The following is a 27778-nucleotide window of genomic DNA, read 5'->3' as shown; positions in this document are numbered from 1 at the left end:
TTCCTGGACTCTATATCCCCAAAACTTCTGAATCCCTGGTGTTCAAGCTCCAAAGGTAACATTTTTACATATTCTAAAGGTTGTAAAGTATTTGAGATTTTATACTAAAATCTGACAACTTAGGCCTCTGTCATGAAAACTGTGTTAATAGGTCTGGGGAGGAATCTAGGTATATCAATTTTAACAAGGACCCTAGTGAACCTTAAGATCAGAAAAGCTAAGATAGAATGTGTGGCTCTGAACAGAATATGAGGTTTTTAAACATTTAGGATAGAGTATGGAGTTCTTAAAGATTTTAACTCAGCTGTGGGGTACATGTGATGACTAAGAGATATTCAGGTTTGGCTGGATAAGTGAGGGAATAGGTCTTGATCAGATACAAGAGAATGTTCCTAACATTGATTTGAAGTATATGCCAGGTTGTACTATATAATATTAAGATGTCTCAGGGACTGGAGGAAAAAATGGAAGCAAAAGTATGTAGTTTAGCAGTGAACTCAGGAGAAAACCCTATTTCTTTTCTGTGTTGTCAGAACATGTTTTTTCTTAATAACAAGAGAAGGATGGAACAGAAATTCAAGCAACTGTTAACTTTTAAAAAAGCTCTTGCTATGTGCCATACAATTATCTAGAACTATTTTACAGATAACATCTCATTAATTCCTCAAACATTTCTGTCTTTAAAGAGCTCAGTATACAAATGCTTTTTCAGTCTGATCTCCATTTCTTACCCTGTCAACATGTTCAGGTAACTATAGCTGCAACAGCAGCAACAAACTCTTTTGTTAATTCACTGACAGGTTGAAATTAATCTTATTTTGCATAATTATAAACTGATTTTGCCGTAACATGCAGGATTTACTTGAAACATTTTTTTTTTTTGTCTTTTTTATGGCCACACCTGCAGCATATGGAGATTCCCAGACCAGGGGTCTAATTGGAGCTGTGTCGCTGCCAGCCTACACCAGAGCCACAGCAACGTGGGATCTGAGCCGCATCTGCGACCTATACCACAGCTCATGGCAACGCCGGATCCCCAACTCACTGAGCAAGGTCAGGGATCGAACCCACAACCTCATGGTTCCTAGTCGGATTCATTAAACACTGAGTCACGACGGGAACGCCAGTTGAAACATTTTAATTAAGTATTTTGCATCTTCACAGTCTGATTTTCACTGGAAGGCAATCTTTTCCAACTCTGGGATTTCAGTGCCATTTGTCCCCAGGTTGTATTCATAAACTAAAACCAAAATCACTGCCAGTCTACTAACATGCAGAGAGGAATGCAAAACAGCCAGCCTGGACTGAGTATTTTAAGTCTCCCTAAACCTGTTGTGTGTGTGTGCGTGCACATGCGTGGCAGGAGGAGGGTGGAAACTCTGTTAAAAACAAAGGACACCCTTGAAAAAGACAAATGCACCTACATGTTCATTATAGCACTATTCACCATAGCCAAGATATGGAAACAACCTAAATGTCCATAGACAGATGAATGGATTAAGAAGATGATGTGGTATATATACAAAATAGAATACTACTCAGCCATAAAAAAGAACAAAATAATGCCATTTGCAGCAACATGGATGGAACTAGAGACTCTCATACTAAGTGAGGTTAGAAAGACAAATACTGTATGATATCACTTATATCTGGAATCTAATATACAGCACAAATGAACCTTTCCACAGAAAAGAAAATCATGGACTTAGAGAACAGACTTGTGGTTGCCAAAGGGGATGGGGAGGGAGTGGGATGGATTGGGAATTTGGGGTTAAAAGATGCAGACTATTGCCTTTGGAATGGATAAGCAATGAGATCTTGCTGTATAGCACTGGGAACTATATCTAGTCACTTATGATGGAGCCATGATAATATGAGAAAAAGTATGTATACATGTATGTGTGACTGGGTCACCTTGCTGTACAGCAAAAAATTGACAGAAAACTGTAAACCAGTCCTAATGGAAAAAATAAAAATCATTTAAAAACAAACAACAAAAAAATCCCAACTTTAGACTTTCAAATATGCTGATATATTTGAGTATATTTATTTTTGGATGATGTTTTTGTTTCTGGAAGTTTGATGCCTACAGACTGCTGAACTATCAGCTATTACAGATAAACGTTAGGTCCAAGGACTAAGCTCTTCATCATACCTTTAGAAGTTGCCTGCTAGCTCAGTACTATTCTGTCAATCACCACAGTGTGGGAATAATGCACTTAGCTGCTCTATTATCCAACCCACATTTTTGTTGTGGCTAAAAAGATACTGTGAAAAACTCAGAAAATATCTTGCTGATAAACTTATACCCATGGCATTCATCTAATGTAATATTTTAGTGGTTTAATTAAATGAGGAACAATAAACAAGTTTTTCTGCTTATTTTTTTCAGGGGGATAAACCTGAATTAAGAAATTTCAAGTCATCTTTTTAATAATTGATCTTGAAGAACTGTTCAGCATGCTACCAGAAATGAAGGCACTCAGTCTAGATTCAATTACCTGATTTAAAATCTTGTGCCTAAAACAAAATGAATACAAAATGGTTGATATTTTATCTATACTACATGCTTCAGAAAGATTTTATTCCTAAACAATGCTTCTATCATGCCCCTTTCTGTCAATACATGAAACTTAAATTGGTAAGAGAGAATTGAGTATTTTCAATTTAGAAAATACTCATCATCTAAAGTTTCTCAGGATAACTGATTATAGTTGAAAACATATTTGTGTTTTCTCAATCTTTTGAAAACTAATTCAGTTGGGCCTTATTACTTGAATTTATTTACCACAGTCAAATGCTTATTCTATCTATTTTTATATTATGATTCGATATCCTCTTTTTAAAAAGCAGTTTTAACTATAAAAGAAGTATGGGCCCATTCTTCAAAAAAATTTAAAAAAGGAGCTCTGGCTGTGGCACAGCAGGTTAAGGATTCAGCATTATTTCTGTGGTGACGTGGGTTTGGTCCCTGGCGCTGTACAGTGAGTTAAGGATCTGCCTCAGTGGATGGCATCATAATTCACCCACTTTCTCAGGCCAAGACTGTGGCAGTATTCTTGACTCTTCATTTACACATCTCCACAAAGCTTATCAGCAGACCCTACTGCTGCATCTTTAAAACATATTTAAATTCAACTACTTCTTCACATCTACATTTCAGTTACCCTAGTCCAAGTCACCATCATTTCTTGCCTGTATTATAACACACCTTAACTTATGTCTGTCTTCCATTCTCATCACATTAAGATGCATTCATGGAGTTGCTGTTATGGCAAAGGTTAAGGATCTGGCATTGTCTCTGCAGCAATGCAGATTCAATCCCCAGCCTGGTGCAGGGGCTTAGGGACCCAGTATTGCTGAAGCTGTGGCACAGGTTGCAGCTGAGGCTTAAGTTTGAGCCCTGGCCTGGGAATTTCCATAGGCCATGGGTGTGACTGAAAAAGAAAAACAAACAAACAAACAAAAACAAATACACCAAATTTAAAAAGCCCACATAACTATACACAATAAACGTGAAAGTCACTGGTTCTACTTTACCGTCTCTTTCCTCTCAGAAGCTGTCATCATTAAATACATAGAGTCAGGGGATAATGTGTAATCTACATAAAAATATTATTATGGCTATGGTATGCAGTTATATGGAGAATTATTGATAAAAGTTTTTTCCCTCTGAGCAAGTCTGAGATTTTAGATCAGAAAGTATAAAACATAATTTCCAAGATTTAATCCCCATTACTACAGTTTAAAGAGGACTCTTAAAAACATTCTGTCTTTCTGGAGTTCCTGTTGTGGCTCAGCGGAAACGAATCTGACTGGTACCCATGAGGATGCAGGTTCGATCCCTGGCCTCGCTCAGTGGGTTAAGGGTCTGGCGTTGCCATGAGCTGTGGCATAGGTGGCAGACACGGCTCGAATCTGGCATTGCTGTGGCTGTGGTATAGGCCAGCAATTGCAGCTCCGACTGGACCCCTAGTCTGGGAACCTCCATATGCTGCGAGTGAGGCCCTAAAGACACACACACAAATCATCTATCTTTCTAATGACTTGGGGGATCTTCTGAGGAGGAATAAAAATCACTTCCTCAATTAAATTTCACTATTGGTTAATATGTAAATAAGTGAAAAATAGTGTACACATGTACACGTTTATATTCTTTGTAAACAAGAGCTTATAACAGGGCTTAATGGAGTAAAGGGGTATGTAAATCATATTTAAAAATAAACACTGGAATTTATCTCATGAGAAAAGGAACTGCCCACCAAAAAAGTTCAGTGACCTTGAGACTTACCCCTGAAAATAAAACAAAAAATAGTCACAGTATTAGAAAGACACTTTTCCTAATAACTCAGATGAATGCAAATAGCAGGAGTAAGAAGTAAGATTAGTTCCAGCACAAGTGCTCAAATTAATTCTTTGCCAACATGTACTTGGTTTGGATTTAAACCAATTAAAATTTTAGTAATTTAAATAGGACTTAAGTAATAAAAATAATCTTTTCCCCCTCATTTAAAAAATTTTTAGCTTTAAATTGATAGCAGAAAAGAGTTTGGGACATATTTGAAGAAGTGACCATTTATAAGTCATATTTTAACTTTTCCCTGTTAAAGAAAGAGATAAAACTGTAATAATCACCAACATTAATCGCATTTAAAGATGATGAAATACAAAGACACCCTTCTGGTGGAAAGGAAGGTGTTAGTAATGTTTGTTATTCAATGTGAATAAAACTAAGTTCATTCATCTCTCCCTTTATATTTATTTCTTTGTTTACTCTATCAACAAGTATTTACTGAGCACCTGCTATGTGCCAGGTATCATTTGAGGCATTGAAAAATACATCAGTAAACAAGACATACAAAATCGGCCCTTATAGAGCTTACACATTATACCAGGGAAAATTGACAAAAACGTATAAAAAATCATTTCAGCCAGTGACAAACACTGTAAGACAAACTAAAGTGGGATAAGAGGATAGAGAATTATAGGTTAGAATATATTCAAATCTAAGAGTTTGAGAAAATTTCAGACTCTGAAATCCCTATCTGACCAACTAATAAAATCCCTATCTACAATTAATAAAAATGTCCCTAACTGAAAAGGAACCCACATTTTGTCCTCAATGTAATAATGTTCATTTGCTTAACCAGCCCTATTCTCCAAATTACCAGCTGCAGATCACTTTTTTCTTTTTCTAAAGTTTCCTTCTACATGTAACCATTGTCTGGTTATACTTCATTTCATTAAGAATACTTCTACGATCACTGCAGCAACATGGATGGAACTAGAGACTCTCATAGAAGTGAATTAAGTCAGAAAGAGAAAGACACATACTGTATGCTGTCACTCATATCTGGAATCTAATATACGGCACAAATGAACCTTTCCACAGAAAAGAAAATCATGGACATGGAGAAGAGACTTGTGGTTGCCAAGGAGTATGGGGAGGGAGTGGGATGGATGGGGTGCTTGGGGTTAAGAGATGCAGTCTATTGCCTTTGGAATGGATAAGCAATGAGATCCTGTTGTACAGCACTGGAAACTACATCTCATCACTTATGATGGAACATGGTAACGTGAGAAAAAGACTGTATATAAGTATGTGTGACTGGGTCACTTTGCTGTAAAGCCGAAAACTGACAGAACACTGTAAACCAGCTATAATGGAAAAAAATAGAAATTAAAAAAAAAAAAAAGAACAGGGCCAGCAGGAATGAGTGAGAGGGGAAAAACTCTCATTTAAATTCAAAGGAAGGGGTAATTCCCATTGTCAGCAGAAACTAAAGTGACTAGTATTTATGAGGACATAGTTTTGATTCCTGGCCTTCCTCAGTGGGTTAACGATCTGATCTGGTGTTTCTGAGAGCTGCGGTGTAGGTGGCATACGCAACTCGGATCTGGTGTTGCTATGGCTGTGGTGTATGCCAGAAGCTGCAGCTCTGAGTTGACCCCTTAGCCTGGGAATCTCCATATGCCTCAGGTGTGGGCCTAAAAAGACGAGTAAATAAATAGATAAATAAATAAACAATTTAAAAAGTCAAAGGAAGGGAATGCAATGTTTTGATCTGAGAAGAGTAAAGTGAGTATAGAGAATCGCTGGGAGTCTTCACCTGTCAATCATGACCTCCGGGTCAGGAAGAGTCAGGAGACAGAATAATGGGAGAAATGGTAGAGGCAAGAGGCTAAGGTCAAAGGGGAACATTTCAGAATTCTGGTAGCAGAAATGAAGGTCTCAGTGATGAGAAGGTCAGTAGTAACCACACTGGGAAGTGCTGAGGAAAAACAGAAATTAAGGGCTCTGGCATGAAGGAGGCAGAGGAATTGAGAAAGGAACAGGTGTAAACTAGATAAAGCTGAAGGCGAGGAAGGATATGCTGGGGGCAGGGAGATGAGAGAACAGGCAGGTTAGAGGTATGCTGGGTATCAATGTATGTCTGTGAGGATGGGGGCAACTGAATTGTCCCTGAAGATGAGGCTGTAGGGAGCTTAACGTAGTTTTAGCTGTTAAGGATTTGGCACTGTCACTACTGTGGCTGCTTGGGTTCTATCCCTGGCCTGGGAGCTTTTGTATGCTACAGGCACAGCCATATTAAAATAAAATAAAATAATGATGAGGATGTAGAACTTGCCAATGCCAATGCTGGCATGACAACATGATGTGCTGGGCTTTCTGAAAGGTTTTTTTTCTTTATGTGTTGACCTGACACTAAAAATTCCATGGAGCTTCAGGCAGAAAGTAGGAAAGTTTGAATTAGTCTTTTTTTTGTTTGTTTTTTATTTTTTCCATTATAGTTGGTTTACAGTTAAAGAATCTTATCTTGTTCTCAATTATCTTGACCATCTGAACTCTACTTATGTTGTTTAAAGTTCCCTATGATTAGGTGAACATTACCATAGATTCTTAAATTGCTCCCTGTTATATCTGCTATTTTTCCATCCTTTCATCAAGTCTGATTTGTCTACTCTTCCAATACTACAGGAATGAAATGAAAGGCAGTATATCTGATTAAAAGCAAAAAGAAAAAAAAAATTACTCCCATTATTTGAATGTATTTCAAAAATAATTGTTACTAAAAAAATGGTTACATGTCTTTTTGTCTCTTTATTGTATTGTAATTCAATTTTCTAAAGAAGCAGAGTCAAAAAAAAAAACCTATTAAATGTGTGCTATTAACAAAAAAAGATTATTTCTAACATTATAATTCTATTGATATATGTAGGAAGTGTGAGATCTTTTTGAGTTCACTATTTATGAAATAAAAATACTTGATAGTTTGGCAATTTTAAATGATCAAAGATATTTACTTACAGAAAGTCCTTATTAAATGAAAAATAACTCTGACAAGTATATAATGGTAAAGAATAAATATAAAATTAATTCACATAGAAATTGTCCACTTGGAAAAAACCTAGCAAATGACCACTGGTGCTTGGAGTGTACTTATGCATACATGTGTTTAGGAGTTGCAGTGGGTGGCTTTTCAGTAAGAACTGCACACAGGGATGTAGTTATACATCTTGTTTTTCTAAAGTCCATAGATAGAAAAGTCACATTATTGTGAGAAATAAAGCAACTATATCTTGCTTTAAAATATTAATATAGTAGTGGCTGTAAAAAGAGTGTTGTGATAGAATATTTCACGGAAACATTTTATAAAAATATTTGAAAGTTTAGAAAAACAGAATATGAAGGTATAGGAAATTACATTAAATGCTTTTTAAAAGTAACTAAGCTCTGTATTAAGAATGAATTTTTATTGACCAAATAAGATATAGGAATACAAAAAAAAAAAAAAAGTAAGCCTTGGCATAGAATGTTTTGTATCTAGGCATCATAACTTCATATCCCAGGCCCACCACTCACCTGCTGTTTATCTTGGGCAATTTGCTTAACTTAGGTGCTTCAGTTTCCTCATTTCAAATGAAGATAATACCTACCTCTCATGGGTATTTTTAGGATTGTATGCATGTCTAAAAGAGTATCTGGCATTAGACACCCTATTAAAGTTGACTATTAACTCTCGACCAACATTTTTCGTCTAGAAATAAAGTCACTTACTTTGAGGAAAACCTGCAGATCTTGAGTCTGAGTGTGCTGTAGAATGTCTTGCTGTAGATGTTTGAAGATGGCTATACAGATATACACTTGATAATCGGGGCCAAGGAAAACACAAGTGGCAATATAATGGCAGATTTCTATCCAATCTAGATAATTCCAAAAACACTGAGTTATCCATTGCAGGCAAATCTAGAAAAAAAAAAAAGTTAGTTATTAGAAAGCTTTAAAACTATATTTGACTCTAAAAAGCAGTACCCAATAACTCCCACAATGAAGAGCTTATTGGTATTAAGTCAAAATAGAAAGACATTCCACACACAAGCAGCCTAATAAGGATGCTTCACCTATTTACCTATTGTGTGAGAATACTTTCACGGCCTTCAGTCTCAGGACTTGGGGGTAACTGATGGTGTTCACATTGTTCAAAGAGCTATTACTAAATACTTTCTTTATTCATATTGTCCTCTTCTTACCCGTAACACCAGTCTGCTCTTACAGATAATAAATGCTGACACTATTTTAATTCAGAGTTGGGAGCTTTTTCTATCCTACCTGTAATCACAGATGTATAATTATGCAGATGACAGATTATTAAATGCCGCATTAATGCAAATGGACTCTTGTTGAAACAGAAAATAATTTAAAACAACCAGAATTACATAACATAAAAACTAAGACCTAATGTACAGAATTCAACAGACTTTTATAAAAATTGTTTTACTTTCTGAATAATATTTTTTGTATTATAAAGGCAACGCAAGTCCATTATGAAAAAATTAAAAATTAAAAAAATAAGACAGTTAATGTGTTAATGTGACATTGTTAACATTTTGGCGATGGTATGGGTAGAACTGTGTCTCTACTCCCCTCATCAAAATGTCAAAGTCCTAACCCCTCAGGACCTGTGAATGTGACATTAATTTACAGAAGAAATCAAGTTAAAATGAGTTCATGAGAGTGAGCCGTATTCCGATGTGACCAGTATCAAGGAAGCTGAACAATGTGAATGCAGGAGGAAAACACTGAAAAGACACATATGGAGTATGTCATGTGAAGACAGATGATTGGAGTGATGCATCTATAAGCCAGGAAATAGCTACGCCTATCAGAAGCTAGGAGAGAGGCATCAAACCATTCTTCCCCTAGTGCCAACACTTGTATTCTAGTGTTTTCTTCTCCAAAACTGTAAGAAGGTAAATTTCTTTTGTTTTATACCACTCAGTTCATAGTACTTTGATACTCCTGGGAAACTGAGACAATTACTTTCCAATATGTTAATGTTCGTTTATCAGTTACAAATTACCAATGAGGATAGATTCCCTTTATTGACCTTCTCTTTTCTATAGTTTTTAGAAGTGGGAAGACAAGAGGTAATGGGAATAGATATAGGAGTGGCTTAATTTGTCATAGACATACACAAATTTTCTTTTGTTCTATTGTTTTGATCTTTAAAAAATATATTCTGGGGAGTTGCTGTCATGGTGCAGCGGAAACAAATCCGACTAGGAACCACAAGATTGCGGGTTCGATCCCTGGCCTCACTCAGTGGGTTAAGGATCTGGTGTTGCTGTGTGGCTCTGGTGTAGGCCCGCGGCAACAGCTCCGATTGGACCCCTAGCCTGTGAACCTCCATATGCCGCGGGTGCAGCCCTAAAAAAGACAAAAGACAAAATATATATAATTTCCCTTGGTCCCAACTTTACTTTTCACTTGATAGCAATTGATTCTTCTCCTAGATCTTAAACTGGAGAGTGGGTTTGTATGTCAAGTCTGTCCCCAAACTTCCACTGCCCAACAAATATCCACACAGTATGGCTCTTACAGACTGAGGAAATATCTCATGCTTCTATTTGACTAGATGGGTTGAAGCAGTCAGTGGTTCTTCGCTTAGAAGCAAAACTTCTAATTCCCTAATATACTGTTGCCAGGGTGCTGTCTGTTCTTTGCTACAGCTATTAATGCCAATCAACTCAGGGCCCTGCTTTGTTAATAAAAAGGAGTCTCTGGATGAATGAACAAGGGGAAATAAGTGAAGACTGGAAATTAATACAAATGATCCTAGCAGCTAGAGAAAGCAGTTCCCATTCAGTTGTCAGCTTCAAGGGTGACTAGCAAGTAGACAGTGATGAAGGGCTAACAGCTTTTATATCCTTTCTAGTTGACCTGACTATTCTACATGTTGAATGGTGTGAAACTGTTAATAATCAACTCATTTTGACCTGTAAACTTGGCAACTTTCTATGATTCAAAGATACCTAAAGTCAAAATACTTATCAAGCTTTATTCATATTGATTAAAAGAAAGTTGCCCCCAAATCTGCAATTACTTTATTATAGTTTCTAGTGCAATTGCAATTTTCTGGCAGTTACACAATTTTCAAGCATTGTTTTCTATACACTATCTGCTTCCATTAAGTGGAGATAATACCAGTCTTTTCTACACACGGGAAATTTAGAAGAGGGAAAATGATATGCATTTTTGTAAAGGACCTATGCTCACTGTGGACAAGATTCATTCTTTACCTTGCAACATCTAAGCTGTTTAGATGTCCTAAGGTGACGACATATAATAAAAAGTAGGGCTAGTGAATTAATTGACTTGTAAAAATCTGTTATAACTGATATAAAAGCAGCACCTTGGAGATGGAATTGTTAAATGGTCTCAAAAACAAGTCAGGACTTGTTCATTAGGTTCGCAGCAGAAGGGCAGAAGTATAACGGTGAGAATGCATGTGAATGTGTTCCTATTCATATATATATATATATATGTATTTTTTGTCTTTTTAGGGCCGCACCCCTGGCATATAGAGGTTCCCAGGGTAGGGATCAAATGGGAGCTATAGCTGCTGGCCTACTCCACAGCCACAGCAACGCCAGATCCAAGATGCGTCTGCAACCTACACCACAGCTCATGGCAACGCTGGATCCTTAACCCACTGAGTGAGGCCAGGGATCGAACCTGAATCCTCATGGATGCTAGTCATATTCATTTCCACTGCCCCATGACGGGAACTCCCTCTGTTCCTACTCATGTTTTGATGATAACCACTGATGTGTGTGCATCTTTTGGCTTTTCTATAGGAATATACTGTTAAGTTTTGGTGGAAACATACCTCCTTGCTATTATTTTAATAGTTTATATCGGAAAACGTATCCTCTTAGAAGCATTATACTTTGTATACTCTGTTGCTTTATGAGTCTTTTTTTTTTTTTTTTTTTTTTTTTTTGTCTTTTTAGCTATTTCTTGGGCCGCTCCCGCGGCATATGGAGGTTCCCAGGCTAGGGGTCGAATCGGAGCTGTAGCCGTTGGCCTATGCCAGAGCCACAGCAACGCGGGATCCGAGCCGCGCCTGCAACCTACACCACAGCTCACGGCAACGCCGGATCGTTAACCCACTGAGCAAGGGCAGGGACCGAACCCGCAACCTCATGGTTCCTAGTTGGATTCGTTAACCACTGCGCCATGACGGGAACTCCATGAGTCATTTTTAATTGAACATTAAGGGAATGTAGTATTTTAATCATAACTAATAATATCTTTATCTTAAGGCCTGTTGCTATTTTTGTCCTTTATGAAATTTTTTTCCACCAAGAAAGGCAGGATTACATTTTTTATTCCTTCCAGACTGGTGTAGTGTATTCTTGGTTATCAAAACAAAATACTCATATAGCTTTGGGACTCTGAAATGGTAAATATTCACGATGTGTGAAAAATCAGGACACATAACTATATGGTCTCAATTACATAAAAAATGGATGCTCCATTCTGTAGATACAGAGACGAGACCTAGGACGACACCTCAAAATGTAAACCACTTGATTATTGATGACTTTGTTTTCTGCTTCCTATTTGTGTTTTTCAGTTTCCTATTATGCACATGTTAACTTTTAAGAAATAAATGTTCCTTAAAAAACTTATGAAAATGAGAGATAACTGAAAGAGCTTTGAAAATACATCAAGTGCTATGTAAATGTTACAAATGTTCCATAACAAATGTACAAGTGTTTATTATTCATTTAACAAATACTTATATACCCAATCTACAACAAGTATAATAATTTTTAAGTGAACAAAAGTCTTGGCTCCTACTCTCATGTGACTCACACTGAAAGATGAGACATACCTTTTTAAATATATGACCTTCTTCACTTGGCAGGAATTATATCTGCTATTGCTTTTACATGTGCAAAATAGTCCCGAATTATTGAACTGTAATGGAATTATAAAACATTCTTTCCCTGGAAGAATGCTGAACAATGAGTCAGTTTTTCACCCTTAAGCAAATAACTTCTTTACCTTTATACAAAGCAATGGTCTGCAAATCATCTGACAGTCTCAGATTCCAAAAGGGCAAAGGAGATAGTATGCGTCCAAATAGATATGATGAATTTCTTCTTTAATATTTTGATTATGGAATTATCCCAAATATACATAAAAGGATGAAAGCAGTACATGAACCAGACGCATCACAGCTTAAAAATTTTGTTTGGTTAATATGTTTCTTAAGTCTATGTTCCTCTATAGGTTTCCTTCTTTAAAAATTTTAGGTAGAGTACATCATATGTTGCTATAGATTATATCTGTGTATGCCTTATTTTCCAAAATAAATTTTATTATATTTATAGTTGTACAACCATCACCGCAACTTAATTTTAGGACATTCCCATCCCAAACCCCCAGTCTACCCCTCTCTCCCTGCACCTGTCCCCTTTGTAATCACAAGTTTTTCAAAGTTTGTGAGTCTGTTTCTGCTCTGCAAATAAGTTCATTTGTATCCTTTTAAGATTCCACATATAACTGAAATCATATGAAATATACTGAATCACGGAGTTAACAATGGCACTAATTTTTCATTTATCACGCAAGACAAAAATGATCCAGAATAATAAGGCCAAAACCACTACAAGTAGTATGATTACTTAAAACAGTAAGTATTTTTTGCTGTTTTGTCTTTCAGACAACATATCACTTGGCATATACAATCAAATTACTGTGTTTTAAAGGGCCTCAGTGTGTAGAGCAAAAGGAACCCTCCTACACAGCTGGTAAGAATGTAAGAATGTAAATTAGTGCAGCCACTATGGGAAAACAGTATGAAAGTTTCTTAAAAAAACTAAAAATAGGGAGTTCCTGTCATGGCTCAGCAGAAACGAATCTGACTAGTATCCATGAGAACGCAGGTTCACCTCCTGGCCTTGCTAAGTGGGTTAAGGATCTGGCATTGCTGTGAGCTGTGGCATAGGTCACAGATGCAGCTCAGAACTGGTGTGGCTATGGCGTAGGCCAGCGGCTACAGCTCCAATTCAACTCCTAGCCTGGGAACCTCCATATGCCTCAGGTACGGCCCTAAAAAGACAAAACAAAAACAAAAATCAAAACCTAAAAATAGAGTAACCATATGAATTTGCATTTCCACTCCCTGGCATATAGCCAGAGAAAATTCTAATTAGAAAACACACACGCAACCCAATATAGCAGCAATATTTACAATAGTGAAGGTATGGAGGCAACATAAATGTTCACTGACAGAGGAACAGATAAAAAAGATGTGGCATATATACACAATGGTGCATTACTCAGCCATAAAAAGGATGAAATGTTATTTTCAGTAACATGGATGGACCTAGAGATTTTCATACTAAGTGAAATTAGACGTAAAAGACAAACATCATATGATAACACATGTGGAATTTAAAACAATGCTACAAATGATCTTATTTACAAAACAGGACACAGAAAACAAACTCATGGTTACTAAAGGGGAAAGGTAGAAGGGATGAATTAGGAGGCTGGGACTAACATATACACACTACTATACATAAAACAGATAAACAACAAAGACCTATAATACAGCACAGGGAACTAAACTCAATATCTTGTAATACCTAAATGGAAAAGAATGAGCAAAAGAATACATACACACACACACGTATAAAACAGATCCACTTTGCTTATATCTAGAGCTAACACAACATTATAAATATACTCCAATTTTTTTTTTTTTTTTTGCCATTTCTTGGGCCGCTCCTGTGGCATATAGAGGTTCCCAGGCTAGGGGTCTAATCGGAGCTGCAGCTGCCAGCCTACGGCAGAGCCACAGTGACACAGGATCCCAGCCGCGTCTGCAACCTATACCACAGCTCATGGCAATGCCGGATCCATAACCCACTGAGCAAGGCCAGGGATCAAACCTACAACCTCATGGTTCCTAGTCGGATTCATTAACCACTGAGTCACGACGGGAACTCCAAATATACTTCAATTTTAAAAAACCGTTAAAAAATTTTGCCAATAAATGGAAGATGTTAACTACTTCATGAAGCATTCTTCATACCAGAAAGAAGGAGGACCATCAGAACCAGGCCTGGGGTCACTAAACTTGCATCTACCCTGATTCTTACCTGTAACCCTATTTTCCACTCTGAAACTATGAAATTACCTATTCCCTCCCAAAGGAGGCCAGAGTATTTAGGCATTACCTGCTGTGGCCTCCTTTGCCTGACAAAGCAGTAAAGCTATTTTTTTCTCCTTTGTCTAAAAAAAAAAAATTTTCTTTTTTTCAGTGCCTCTTGGAGTTCCTGCTGTGACACGGTGGATTAAGGATCCAAAGCCAGTTGGCAGTACCTCGGGTCTCTGCAAAGGCATGTGTTCAATCCCTGGCCTTGTGCAGTGGGTTAAGGATTTAGTGTTGCCTCAGCTGTGGTACAGGTTGCAGGTGCAGCTCAGATTCAATCCCTGATCCAGGAACTTCCATTTCCTGTGGGTGTGGTCAAAAAAAAGAAAAAAAAAAAAGTGCCCCTTTTAAGGTTATACCATCAAGTGGGTACTGTTATATTCATTAACTATACATATTCATATTGTTATATAAACTATTTAAATGACTACAAAGATAAAGTATATTCATTAACTCTTCAGCTCATTCATTCCCTATTCCTATAAGTAAATAGTTTAAAAAAATATGGTACATTCTTTCATGTTTTTAATACAAGCAGATTTGTACATGTATATATATCCCTACCCTTTCCTATATAAATAGTAACATACTAAGCGCTCTTTTTTTTTTTTTTTTTTTTTTTGGCTCTTTTTCTCATTTAACACAAAATCCTGTATATCACTCCATGGAAATATATAGGGATACTTCTCACTTATTTTTACAACTGCATAGTGCTGTACTGTGGATAAACCATATTTAGTCAGCCATCCTGTATTTAAGACATTCGCATCATTTTCAGTCTTTTGATACTATTAACTATTTTATATGCTATAAAAACATATTTGCAGCAACATGGATGGAACTAGAGACTCTCATACTGAGTGAAGTTACGTCAGAAAGAGAAAGACAAATACCATATGATATCACTTATATCTGCAATCTAATATACAGCACAAATGATCCTTTCCACAAAAAAGAAAATCATGGACTTGTAGAATAGACTTGTGGTTGCCAAGGGGGAAGGGGAGGGAGTGGGATGGATGGGGAGCTTGGGGTTAATAGATGCAAACTATTGCTTTTGGAATGGATTAGCAATGAGATCCTGCTGTGTAGGACTGAGAACTATGTCTGGTCACTTATGATGAAGCATGATAATGTCAGAAAAAAAGAATGTATACATGTATGTGTAACTGGGTCACCATGCTGTACAATATAAAATTGACAGAACACAGCAAACCAGCTGTAATGGAAAAAATAAAAATTATAAAAAAGAAAGCAGTTCTGACAGTCCTGAGATGGAAATTCACAGCAATATAATCTTACTTATCTCAGGAAACAAGAAAAAAATCTCAAACAATCTAACCTTACACCTAAGACATCTAGAAAAGGAAAAACAGACAAAGCCCAAAATTAGTAGAGGGAAAGAAATCATAAAGATTAGAGTAGAAATTAATGACCCAGAGACAAAGAAAACAATAGAGAAGATCAATGAAACCAAAAGTTGGTTCTTTGAAATGATCAACAAAATTGATAAACCTTTAGCCAGACTCATCAAGAAAAAAAGGAGAGGGTTCAAATCGATAAAATCAGAAATGAAAAAAGGTACAACTGACACTGCAGAAATACAAAGGATTCTAAAAGACTACTATAAGAAACTATATGCTAATAAAATGGATAACCTAGAAGAAATGGAAAGATTCTTACAAAGGTATAACCTACTATGACTGAACCAGGAAGAAATGGAAGATATGAATACACCAATCACAAGTACTGAAATTGAAAATGCGATTCAAATTTTTCCAAAAAAACGAAAGTCCAGGACTTGATGGCTTCACAGGCCAAATCTATCCAACATTCAGAGAAGAGTTAACACCTAGCCTTCTGAAAATCTTCCAAAAAAATTGCAGAGGAGGGATCACTCCAAAACTCATTCTATGAGGCAAATCAACCTGACACCAAAACCAAAGATATCACAACAAAAGAAAATTATAGGCCAATATGACTGATCAACATAGATGCAAAAATCCTCAATAAAATATTAGTGAAACAAATCCAACTATATAGTAAAAGGATCATGCACCATGACAAGTGGGATTTATCTCAGAGATGCAAGCATTCTAAAATCAATCTTAAAAACATCTAAAAATCAATACATCACAACAATGAACTGAAAAGTGGAGTTCCCATTGTGGTGCAACAGTAACAAATCCGACTAGGAACCATGAGGTTGTGGGTTTAATCCCTGGCCTCGCTCAGTGGGTTAAGGATCTGGCATTGCTGTGAGCCATGGTGAAGGTCACTGACGCAGCTCAGAGCCTGTGTTGCTGGAGCTGTTGCATAGGCCAGCAGCTGTAGCTCAGATTAGACCCCTAGCCTGGGAACCTCCATATGCTGCAGGTGCAATAAAAAGCAAAACAAACAAACAACAAACAAAAAACAAACAACAACAAAAAACAAACTGCAAAGTAAAAACCATATAAGGTTCTCAATAGATGCAGAAAAAGCTTTTGACAAAATTCAGAACTCATTTCTGATAAAAACCCTCCAGAAAGTAGGCATAGAGGGACCTACCTCAACATAATAAAAGCCATATATGACAAACCCACAGCTAAGATCATTCTTAATGGTGAAAAAAATGAAAGCATTTCCACTAAGATCAGGAACAAGACAGGAATGTCTATTTTCACACCACTGTTATTCAACACAGTTTTGGATGTCCTAGGCATGGAAATCAGAGAAGAAAAATAAATGAAAGGAATCTAAATGGAAAAGAAGAAGTAAAACTATCACTGTTTGCAGATGACATCCCATTTACCATCACATTCAAAAAGATTTTAAAAAACTAGGAAAAAACCTACCTAAAGAGACAAAAGACCTGTATTCTGAAAACTTTAAGACACTGATGAAAGAAATCAAAGATGACACAAACAAATGGAAAGATATACCATGACCCTGGACTGGAAGAATCAACATTGTCAAAATGACTATACTACCCAAGGCAATCTACAGATTCAATGCAATTACTATCATATTACCAATGACATTCTTCACAGAACTAGAACAAAGTATTTTAAAATTTGTATGGAAACATAGAAGACCCCAAATAGCCAAAAAAATATTGAAAAACAAAAACAGAAATCACACTCCCTGACTTCAGATTGTACTATAAAGCTACAGTTATGAAAAGAGTATGTTACTGGCACAAAAACAGACACATAGATCAGTGGAACAGAGTAAAAAGCCCAGAAATAAACCCAGGCACCTAGAGCCAACTAATTTATGACAAAGGAGGCAAGAACCTATAGTGGAGGAAAGATAGTCTCTTCAATAGTGGTGCTGGGAAAACTGGACTGCTACATGTAAAGGAATGAAATAAGCACATTCTCCATATACAAAAAATAAACACCATACACAAAAATAAACTCAACATGGATTAAAGAAGTAAATGTAAGGGCAGATATCATAAAACTTGAGGAAAACACAGGGCAGGCAGAAAGTTCTTTGATGTAAATTACAGCAACATCTTGTTTGGTTCACCTCCTAGAATAATGACAATAATAACAAAAATAAACCAATGGGATATAAACTTAAAAGCTTTTGCACAGCCAAAAAAAAAAAAATCATTAAAAAAACTAAGAGACAACCCACAGAATGGGACAAAATCTCTGGAAATGTTGCAACTGACATGGGCCTAATCTCCAAAATATACAAAGGACTCATACAACTCAACAACAACAAAAACCAAACAACCCAGTCAAAAAGTGGGCAGAAGACCTAAACAGACATTTCTCTGAAGGTATCATTTTATTTATTTTATTTTATTTATTTATTTTTGTCTTTTTGCCATTTCTTGGGCCACTCCCGTGGCATATGGAGGTTCCCAGGCTAGGGGTCTAATCGGAGCTGTAGCGGCCAGCCTACGTCAGAGCCACAGCAACGCGGGATCCGAGCAGTGTCTGCAACCTACACCACAGCTCAGGGCAACGCCGGATCGTTAACCCACTGAGCAAGGGCAGGGATCGAACCCGCAACCTCATGGTTCCTAGCTGGATTCATTAACCACTGCACCACGACAGGAACTCCTGAAGGTATCATTTTAAATAAGCAACATCAGCAACATGAGGAGGGGGAAAGCTTGGGAACATGAACACATATGAATGTGACTCTGAACAGGAGACAATCTCAGTCTTGACATGTTGCTTTTCATTTGTGTGCATTTTCCAAAAGCACTATATCAGAAAACATAATAGTTTTCTTTAATCCTGCTTTCATGGTGGGGTGGGGGGTGGAGAGGAGACAAAGAGCAATGAGAAGAACCAAGAGGTTTCTAGAGTATACTTAGAAGAGTACTCAAAGTAGCCCACTTGCCAACAATCAATGACATGCAGAATGACGACCCCAAGGAATTACAAAAGGCTTTAAAAATATTGGATACTTCTTAAGCTAGCAAAATTGTTAAATATAATAAAGATTTTTTTATCAAAGAACAAAATTGGTCAAAAAGTTAATTAGAAGATTTTTCTTTTAATTTATAAATATATATATTTGAATTTCAATTTTCTTTCCAATCTCAGTTACTCAAACTCTAATCAACCAATAAATACTTCTAACTACACTTACATTTAACTACATAATTTTCTGTATTCTAGTTGAGATTATTTTTACTCTAGAGATCTGTATGTATTATTCAGCAATCTGCCCACGAATTCATTAATCAACCAATCCCTTAGTGTCTATAAATACTCAACTTCAAAAAGCACTGCTCCTAATGAGATCAAAATGAACAAGCTTTGAAATACAAATTTTTTATCCAAATAGTTACTTAACTACATACACCTAGTTATTTAAAAGTTGTTTTCGTATTTTATAATTCGCAATAAAATGGCAAATAATATCAACAAAGCAATGATATGTACTTTTTAATATACGGAATGATTAGCTCACATATGGAGACATTAAAAAGGCATTTTTTACATTAGATAATTAAAAAAACCTAATAACATTACTACTCAGGAATAATGCAATAGTCTTTATTAGGTAATTCTGCTTCATGTATGCAGTTTCAAATTGATAAACATATTAAATTGCTAAAGAGGTGTCAAAATGATAAAGAGGTATCAGATTGATAGGGTGGGGCTCATGTATTGCAAGTTTTTCTGTATTTTTTGGTAGTTCATTTTTAAAGGACATACGTTGGCAACTAATAAATGATTGGCGATATTAGACAATACAAACTGTATTCAAGATACATAATCAAGAGTAGAATGGCAAAAGGAACTTTCATGAATATACTGCTCCCTGGCTTGAATTTTAAAAAAAAAAAATAGGAAAAATGGATTATTGAGTTTATAGTAAACATTAAGTAACTACTTCCAAGCAGAATTAGGTATTTTGTGATTCAAAAGTGTTTTAGGTACATTCACAGTAAGTTAGAATTGGCTGAGGAAGAGTAATCCTTTCCATTACATGCAATTTCTTTGCTATGTTTAAACTTTTTATTAAACTTGAGGAAATTTAAATTTCAAGAGGCAGAGCAACCTGAAGCAAGTAAATGTGATAAATGACATAAGGGCTCTTTCAAATTAAGTATAGAAGCACATACCATATAATGTCAAGAACTCTACTGTCTAGTCAAAAGGAAAAGATATCCAGTAGAACAAACAAACAAAAAAGGATATTTTACTATGAAAAAGAAAACTATCGCCATGTTATATAAATCAGTCAAATAAGCTCCAAAAATCAAGATAATCTTAACCATAAAGGAACTTGATAAAATTCAACATTCTCACTTGATTAAAAGAAAGGAAATAAAATTCAGTACCTTACACAGACTAGAGAAATTCTTCCATAGCATGATAGGGTGTAAGTCTCCCAATAAATAGTTACTACTTAATGGGGAAATGCTGGATGATCTCCCAATAGTTATTCAAGTCTAAAACAAGTAAGTTGCTATTATTTGAATTATTCTGGAAAATATTACAAAAATATTTTTATTGAAGTATAGCTGACTTATAATATTAGCTGCAGGTGTCTAACACAGTAATTTGACATTTTTATAGACTATACTCCATACAAAGTTATTACACAATATTGGTTATATTTCCAATGCTACATATTATATCCATGTAATTTATTACCTTCATACCTAGTAATGTGCACCTTTTAATCCTCTACACCTATTTTGCCTCTCTACCCTTCCCTGTCCACCCTCTGGTAACCACTAGATTATTTTCTATAATTGTGAGTCTGCCTTTGACTCATTTTTTATGCCTCTCAATATCCATATTCAGCATTATTTATAACGGCCAAGATATGGAAGCAACATAAGTGCCCATCAACAGATAAACTGGATAAAGATGATGCGGTATATATATACATATAATGGAACATCATTCAGCCATAAAAAAGAATTTTGCTATTTGGGACAACATGGACAGACCTAGAGGTTATTATGCTTAGTAAAAAATTACATAATTAAGAAAGAATGAAGCAGAAATACAGTACATTAGGAGGTTGGACTAAAAAAGTAAACACAAATCTAGAAAAAAAGCATAACTGAATTGGTGTTAAAAAAGCTAACAACTTTACTAATCATTAATAATAAAGAGAAAATAATAAAAGTGAAACAGAGATTTTGAGCTAAAGTAACTAAAAATATCTATGGAGTTCCCATCATGGCTCAGAGGAAACAAAACAAATCTAACTAGAACCCATGAGGACACAGGTTCGATCCCTGGCCTCATTCACTGGGTTAAGGATCTGCATTGCTTGAGCTGTGGTGCAGGTCACAGATGAAGCTTGGGGATCCCATGTTGATGCAGTTGTGGTGTAGGCCAAGGGCCTACTAGCTGGGAACTCGACTCCTAGCCTGGGAACCTCCATATGCCACAAGTGTGGCCCTAAAAAGACAAAAAAAATACCTGTAATAAGAAATGTACTGCACCTATATATATATAAAGCTATACAACATTAGTAAAATATAAAGAGAATAAATGGCAAAACTTCCTACGTTGCAGGTGCCGAGAAGATACAAGGAGCTGAGGAAGGGAGCTTGCCTGAATGGAGCAGTTCTGAGGGCAAGCTTCTAATCAGGCAAAGGGGCCTGTCTGAACGGCACAATTCCGAGGGCAGGCCCCGGAAGACAAGGCTCGCCCACTGAGATTGGTGGGGAACTGAATTTTCCAGGAAACAATTTCCATTCTGCATTTTGAGTGGGGATTGTTCCATGGATGACTTAGTCTTTTCTGTTATTCACTTGCTATTCAGTTTTCCTCAGTCTTTCCTGATTATTTGCTTATTATTCTTATTTTCCTGTGGTAATTTGTGATTTAACAAAATTACAACAACAATAAGAATTTCATCCTGAAGGACTTTCCCCTATTCAAATCCAACTTAATTAAAACATGGTGTTTATCTACTAACTAGTTATATAGTAAACTTTAGAGTTAGCATTTTAATGAGGTTCATAGAAGTTAGACATATATTATTCTTGATCCAAAGAAATGTAGCTATGAATTTTGCCCTTGATTTCTAAGTGATAGCTACTTAAGTTGATTTATATTTTCTTATACTGTCTCCCTTCCATAATGCTTTAAAGATAAACACTAGTCTAAAAAACAAGATTTGTGAATGCCAAATTCTTGTGTCTGTGACCTCTTGTAAAAACTGTAAAAATTGGCTGGCCATGAGATGATTTGTACTGAGTCTCCTCATTTCCACATGATGTATTGTACCTACAGGCCCTTGAATTGTACTCATTAAGTTTAGTTAAAGATCTTAAAACATGACGTATTGTTGTTGTACCATGTGATCAAAAAACAAAATCTAAAGTTAACCAATGTACTTTTAACACTATGATGTAATCTGTAGTTAGAAACTGTCTATATAATCAACCACTTATGCCAATAAAATTTGAGCAATCCAGCACCCTGAAAGAAGGGACAAAGAGGCTGTCTCTGCGTGCATTTGCTGACGCTGTCCCTCTCCTTCGGGGAAAGTGCACTCCCTGGCATCCAGAGCTGAAGGTCAAATACAGTGAGGACACAATTTTTTTTCAAAGTAATTTATAGTTTAACATAGTATTTTAAATTTCAGATTCAAATGACCACTCTGAACTAGGAAAAATCACCTTAAAGTGAACATTATGGAACTAATAGAAAGACATAACTAATATTTTTAGGAGAGAGTAAGGAAGTATAAATAAAAGGCTTATTCTTAGACCATGTGAAGATACAATACAAAGCTATAGCAAAAAGACAAAAAAAAAAGTTATAAAATAACAAATAAATAAAAATGCAATAGTAAATATTAGTAAACAGTTAATAAACTACAAAAGTAAGTAAATATTTATTGCTCAAGAATTGAAGAGATCTGGATAGCAGGAGATTACTTTAGAGAATATTTACAAGTCAATAGGAAACACTAAGACAAGTGAGCAATTAACAAAAAGATCCAACTAGTTAAAAAAAGCAATGGAGGAGTTCCCTGCATGGCTCAGTGGAAACAAATCTGACTAGTATCCATGAGGATGAGTATTCAATCCCTGGCCTTGCTCAGTGCGTTAAGGATCTGGCATTCCCTTGAGCTGTGGTGTAGGTCGCAGACATGGCTTGGATCCTGTGTTGCTGTGCCTGTGGCATAGGCTGGAAGCTGTAGCTCTGATTCGATCCCTAACCTGGGAACTTCCATATGCCATGGGTGCAGCCCTAAAAAGGAAAAAAGAGGAGTTCCCGTCGTGGCGCAGTGGTTAACGAATCCGACTAGGAACCATGAGGTTGCGGGTTCGGTCCCTGCCTTTGCTCAGTGGGTTAACAATCCGGCGTTGCCGTGAGCTGTGGTGTAGGTTGCAGACGCGGCTTGGATCCCGCGTTGCTGTGGCTCTGGCATAGGCCAGTGGCTACAGCTCCGATTAGACCCCTAGCCTGGGAACCTCCATATGCCGCGGGAGCGGCCCAAGAAATAGCAAAAAGACAAAAAAAAAAAAAAAAAAAAAAAAAGGCGATGGTATCAACCTAATGTTCAAAAAAACCCTCAAAAATCACAAAAAATTATTTTTAAAAAATATTTTATGATGTATTGCATACAGTGATTAAAAATTAATTTTAGAATGGTTTAAAATCTTGCTGATAACCTACGGTTTGTAGATCAGTAGCATTCCATATCACTGGGAGCCTGCTAGAAATGCAGACCCTCATGCCACATCCAGGTATGTTGAATCAAAATCTGCATTTGAACAAGATTTTCCAATGAATGCCATGAATATTTAAGTTTGAGAAATACGGTTTAAAAAAATTTAATGATAGCTCTCTACATAGATGGCTATATCTAATGCTTCATAGAGTTTTTCAAAAATTTTAAAAAGAGAAACTTGCACCTATTAATTTTGCAGTTAGTCTTGACAAGGCCAAATACATTCCTGAAGAAGAGATAATCCCCTCATTTCTGTTAGAATAAAAATGAAGGCAATTTGATAATATGAACCAAGAGCCTTAAAAGTGTTAATATCTTTTTGATTAAGTATTTCTACCTTCTGGGAGTCTGACCCAAGGATTTAATTCTAAAAATAGAAAAATGTTTAAGCTCTAAAATATTAAATTTTAGGCTGATTGTAACATAATGAAGAAATAATCCACACTCTACTACCAAAGAACCAATTATGCACAGGAGGGAGGCATCTGTGGCTAATGCATATGACCACATACACAATTCCAGGCCCTCAAAAATCATTAAACCTTCCCAGATCCCATCAGCAGAAACAGAGAGCTGGGCTTTTTTAGCTAAGACACAGTTATCTCACATACCAGAAACTCAGTGTTGATAAGAATTCTTACCCTCAGTTACACATACATGTACACATTCTATTAACCCCAAGCTCCCCAACCACCCCACTCCCTCCCCTGTATGGTAGAAAAAAAATGTATTGGGGAAATAACTATTAAAAAAAAAAAAGAAAAAAAAAAAGAATTCTTACCCTCAGTTGCCCCACGTAATCCTTACAGAATCCTTATGAAAGAGATATTATCATCTCCATTAAAAAAGGCCGTATGTTCACAGCAGCACTATTCACAATAGCCAAGATGAGGAAACAACCCAAATGTCCATCAACAGATGAATGGATTAAGAAGATGCAGTACATTTAGACAATGGAATACTACTTGGCCATAAAAAGAACAAAATAATGGCATTTGCAGCAACATGGATGCAACTAGAGATCTTATATTAAGTGAAGTCAGAAAGAGAAAGATACCATATGATATCACTTATATGTGAATCTAAAATATGGCACAAATAAAGCTATCTACAAAGCAAAAACAGACTCACAGACATAGAGAACACACTTGTGGTTGCCAAGGGAGAGGGAGTGGGAAGGATGGGGAGTTTGGGGTTGGTAGATGAAAACTACTACATTTACAGTGGATAAGCAATGATGTCCTACTGTACAGCACAGGGAACTGTATGTGATCTCTTGGGATAGAACATGATGGGAGACAGAATGAGAAAAAAAATGTGTATACATACATATATGTGTGTATGACCGGGTCACTATGCTCTATAGGAGAACTTGGCACAACACTGTAAATCAACTATATTTCAATTATATATATTTAGAAAAGCCTACATGTCATAGACTTTCAGAATGTCTGTATCTTGAATAGCTGAAACAGAACTCAAAATCTGTGAATGTTAGGGATCTACCATAAAGCAATCTAATAGATCTGTGGGTGGGGGGAAGCCAGTTTAAAGATGTAAACACATACAGAGGTATGACTACTTACAAAAATGATACTATTCATTTAAACATATTTCTGTATTTGTTGGTAATGTAATTTTCTTTAAAGACATGGAGATCTTGAAGTTCCCGTCATGGCTCAGTGGTTTACGAACACAACCAGTATCCATGAGGACACAGGTTCGATCCCTGGCCTTGCTCAGAGGATTAAGATCTGGCGTTGCTGTGGCTGTGGAGTAGGCTGGTAGCTACAGCTCTGATTGGACCCCTAGCCTGAGAACCTCCATATGCCATGGATGCGGCCCTAACAAGAACCCCCCCCTACCTAAAAAAAAAAAAAAAAAAAAAAAAAGACACCGAGATCTTGGAGTTTAGGAAACACTTTCCTATGGATTACCTGTGATGGCGCAAATCCAGACATGTGAAAAGCTGAAAACACAAGTGGTACCTCCGCTTTCAGTAGCATTTCAATGTAGTGAGTGCTGCAAAAATATACTGGATGTATACCAGATTCTATAGTGTCCATTGGCAGATACCTCTGCATGAAAGAGACATATTGAAAATTAATGAATATGCAGCTAATTTAAAACCAAGATCACCTAAATCCTTTGCTTCAAAATACAGTAGCACAACAAAATTACTGCAAATTTTATGTAAGTTAAAAAATTAGTGTTAAACACTATAGAAAGAATAAATCTCAATAAAAGCAGTGTGATATACCTTCTTTCCAAGATAAGGAATAAAATTAACACATTGTAATTTTGAAAAATTCAATCCCTTATGGAATAATGGAAATAGGTGTTGCATAAAAGAATAAATACATGGAGTTCCCATCGTGGCGCAGTGGAGGCAAATCTGGATAGGAACCATGAGGTTGCAGGTTTGATCCCTGTCCTTGCTTAGTGGGTTGAGGATCCAGCGTTGCTGTGAGCTGTAGTGTAGGCAGCAGTCACGGCTCGTATTAGGCATTGCTATGGCTCTGGTGTAGGCTGGTGGCAACAGCTATGATTAGACCCCAGCGTGGGAACACCCACATGCGGCAGGTGTGGCCCTAAAAAGACAAAAGACAAAAAAAAAAAAAAAAAGAAATGAATGAGTACATGAGTAATAAGTGCTTTACATTTTAATACTAAGTGTATTACAATATGCTTATATAATCCTTGGCTTTAATAAATGACTCTAAAACATCAAAAAGGTTTAGTTTGTCAGCTCTTAGGATATTTGCCTAATCTCCTTTGTCTAAGTTAATGTTAACCCAAACCTAAACCTGAGTTATTAATAACTGAAATTGGGAAGTCCATATGAAATTCATCTCTAAAACTGAGGAAAAATGCATAATACATTCCCATCAAAGAATGCAGGCTATTTATCTACATACCTATCACTTTCTCTCTATATATATTTATTTTACATATTTTATATACTATTTATATGTCTATATATTATATATGTACAGTTACATATATTTACAAACTTGCATTTTTCAGCAATTTCTCCATAAAGTCAGTTTTTTTCAATTTAGTTCTTGGATACAATTTATCACCATCAATACTCAATAATGCTTTAATGAGTGTTAATGTAAATCCAACATTAACCACAATAAACTTTAATTTAATAAAGAATAAATTTGAAGATGTAATTCTGTGTCAAGAAAACCTGTTAGACTAGCAATTATTTTCTATAGACATAACAAAAAATTGATACCAAATTAGATGTGAAGAATACATAATTAAGATACTTTGAGAAAGGCATTTTACATTTTTACCTTTATTGGGTAACTCATATTTTTAATTTTTTTTTAATAAAAGGAAGTCAAACTTACATATAACAATTACATAAGAGTTAAAATAAGGGGGATTTTTTTTAAATAAACTTTATTGCTAAACTGCTTTTAAGGATTTAGGTTTGAATTATATACAAAAATTTCTGATATCAGTGAGTCAATTTACTACTGGCTTATCATAAATGATGATTCACCATTTTATATTGTAGTAATATATATTTGTGGCCATATATAGGTTAAAAATATATTTTATGATAGATTCTTAGGGAGATATCTCAGAGCACATGAAAAAATATTAATTCTATATACTGATGATTGAAGATATATACAGCATATTAAATGAGCATCTTGTAGTCAACTTCAGGTGGATGTCTGGGCAAAAAAAAGAACCTTTCTGTTAAGTAGTTAAAAATAATAATATAAACTGAATGAGAATTAGTATCCTTTATCTCCTTTTGTGGAATACAAAATATGTTTCACAAATGATTATTTGTGAAGAAGTAATGAATCTAATAAATACGTGTAAGAGCCCCCCAAAATCAACTTATACATATATGAAACTTCAACTTTCAATGCAAACTTAGGTAATACTTTTCTGAATATGAATATATATAATAGCAGTGTAAGAACTGCATGTATTACAAATAATTCTGATTCAGTATTCTTTTCTTAGTTGCATTAAAAACAACATATTTAGGATAGGTTTGTATAGAGATGGAAACAACAGACTAATTACATTATCAAAGAAAAAAACCTTATCATGTAATGGATTCC

At 35.9% G+C, this 27778-nt stretch overlaps 1 protein-coding gene and 1 long non-coding RNA gene across 13 annotated transcripts in view; one reads left to right on the top strand and one right to left on the bottom strand.

Moving 5' to 3' along the window:
• LOC106506546 (uncharacterized) overlaps nt 1-5697 on the top strand; it is a 1093182-nt gene extending 1087485 nt beyond the window's left edge. The window contains exon 6 of the long non-coding RNA XR_014839975.1: nt 2393-5697. This is a non-coding gene — a long non-coding RNA (uncharacterized LOC106506546). The remainder of the gene's footprint in view (nt 1-2392) is intronic.
• Nucleotides 1-27778, bottom strand: part of TBC1D32 (TBC1 domain family member 32) — a 207789-nt gene that overhangs the window by 9530 nt on the left and 170481 nt on the right. For 9 of the 12 annotated variants that reach the window (XR_014839920.1, XR_014839926.1, XM_085016280.1 and 6 more), the window contains 2 exons: nt 25619-25759; nt 8060-8248 (listed from right to left, as the gene is read on the bottom strand). Coding sequence is in view for 7 of the 12 variants with exons in the window: in XM_085016280.1 (XP_084872406.1) it covers nt 8060-8248; nt 25619-25759 (330 nt within the window). In the remaining 5 variants the exon portion in view is untranslated. Of the gene's footprint in view, nt 1-8059; nt 8249-14683; nt 14817-25618; nt 25760-27778 lie in introns of all 12 variants that reach the window. The other 3 variants (XR_014839916.1, XR_014839921.1, XR_014839918.1) reach the window with 1 other exon arrangement.

Source organism: Sus scrofa, chromosome 1 (genome assembly GCF_054392235.1).
Source record: "Sus scrofa isolate SSC_HxYL_T2T_F1_AM1 chromosome 1, Sscrofa_HxYL_maternal_Yorkshire_Landrace_v2.0, whole genome shotgun sequence".
Classification (NCBI taxonomy): domain Eukaryota; kingdom Metazoa; phylum Chordata; class Mammalia; order Artiodactyla; family Suidae; genus Sus; species Sus scrofa.
The sequence above is the reverse complement of the archived record's forward strand: the minus strand, read 5'-3'. Positions and strand labels throughout refer to the sequence as shown.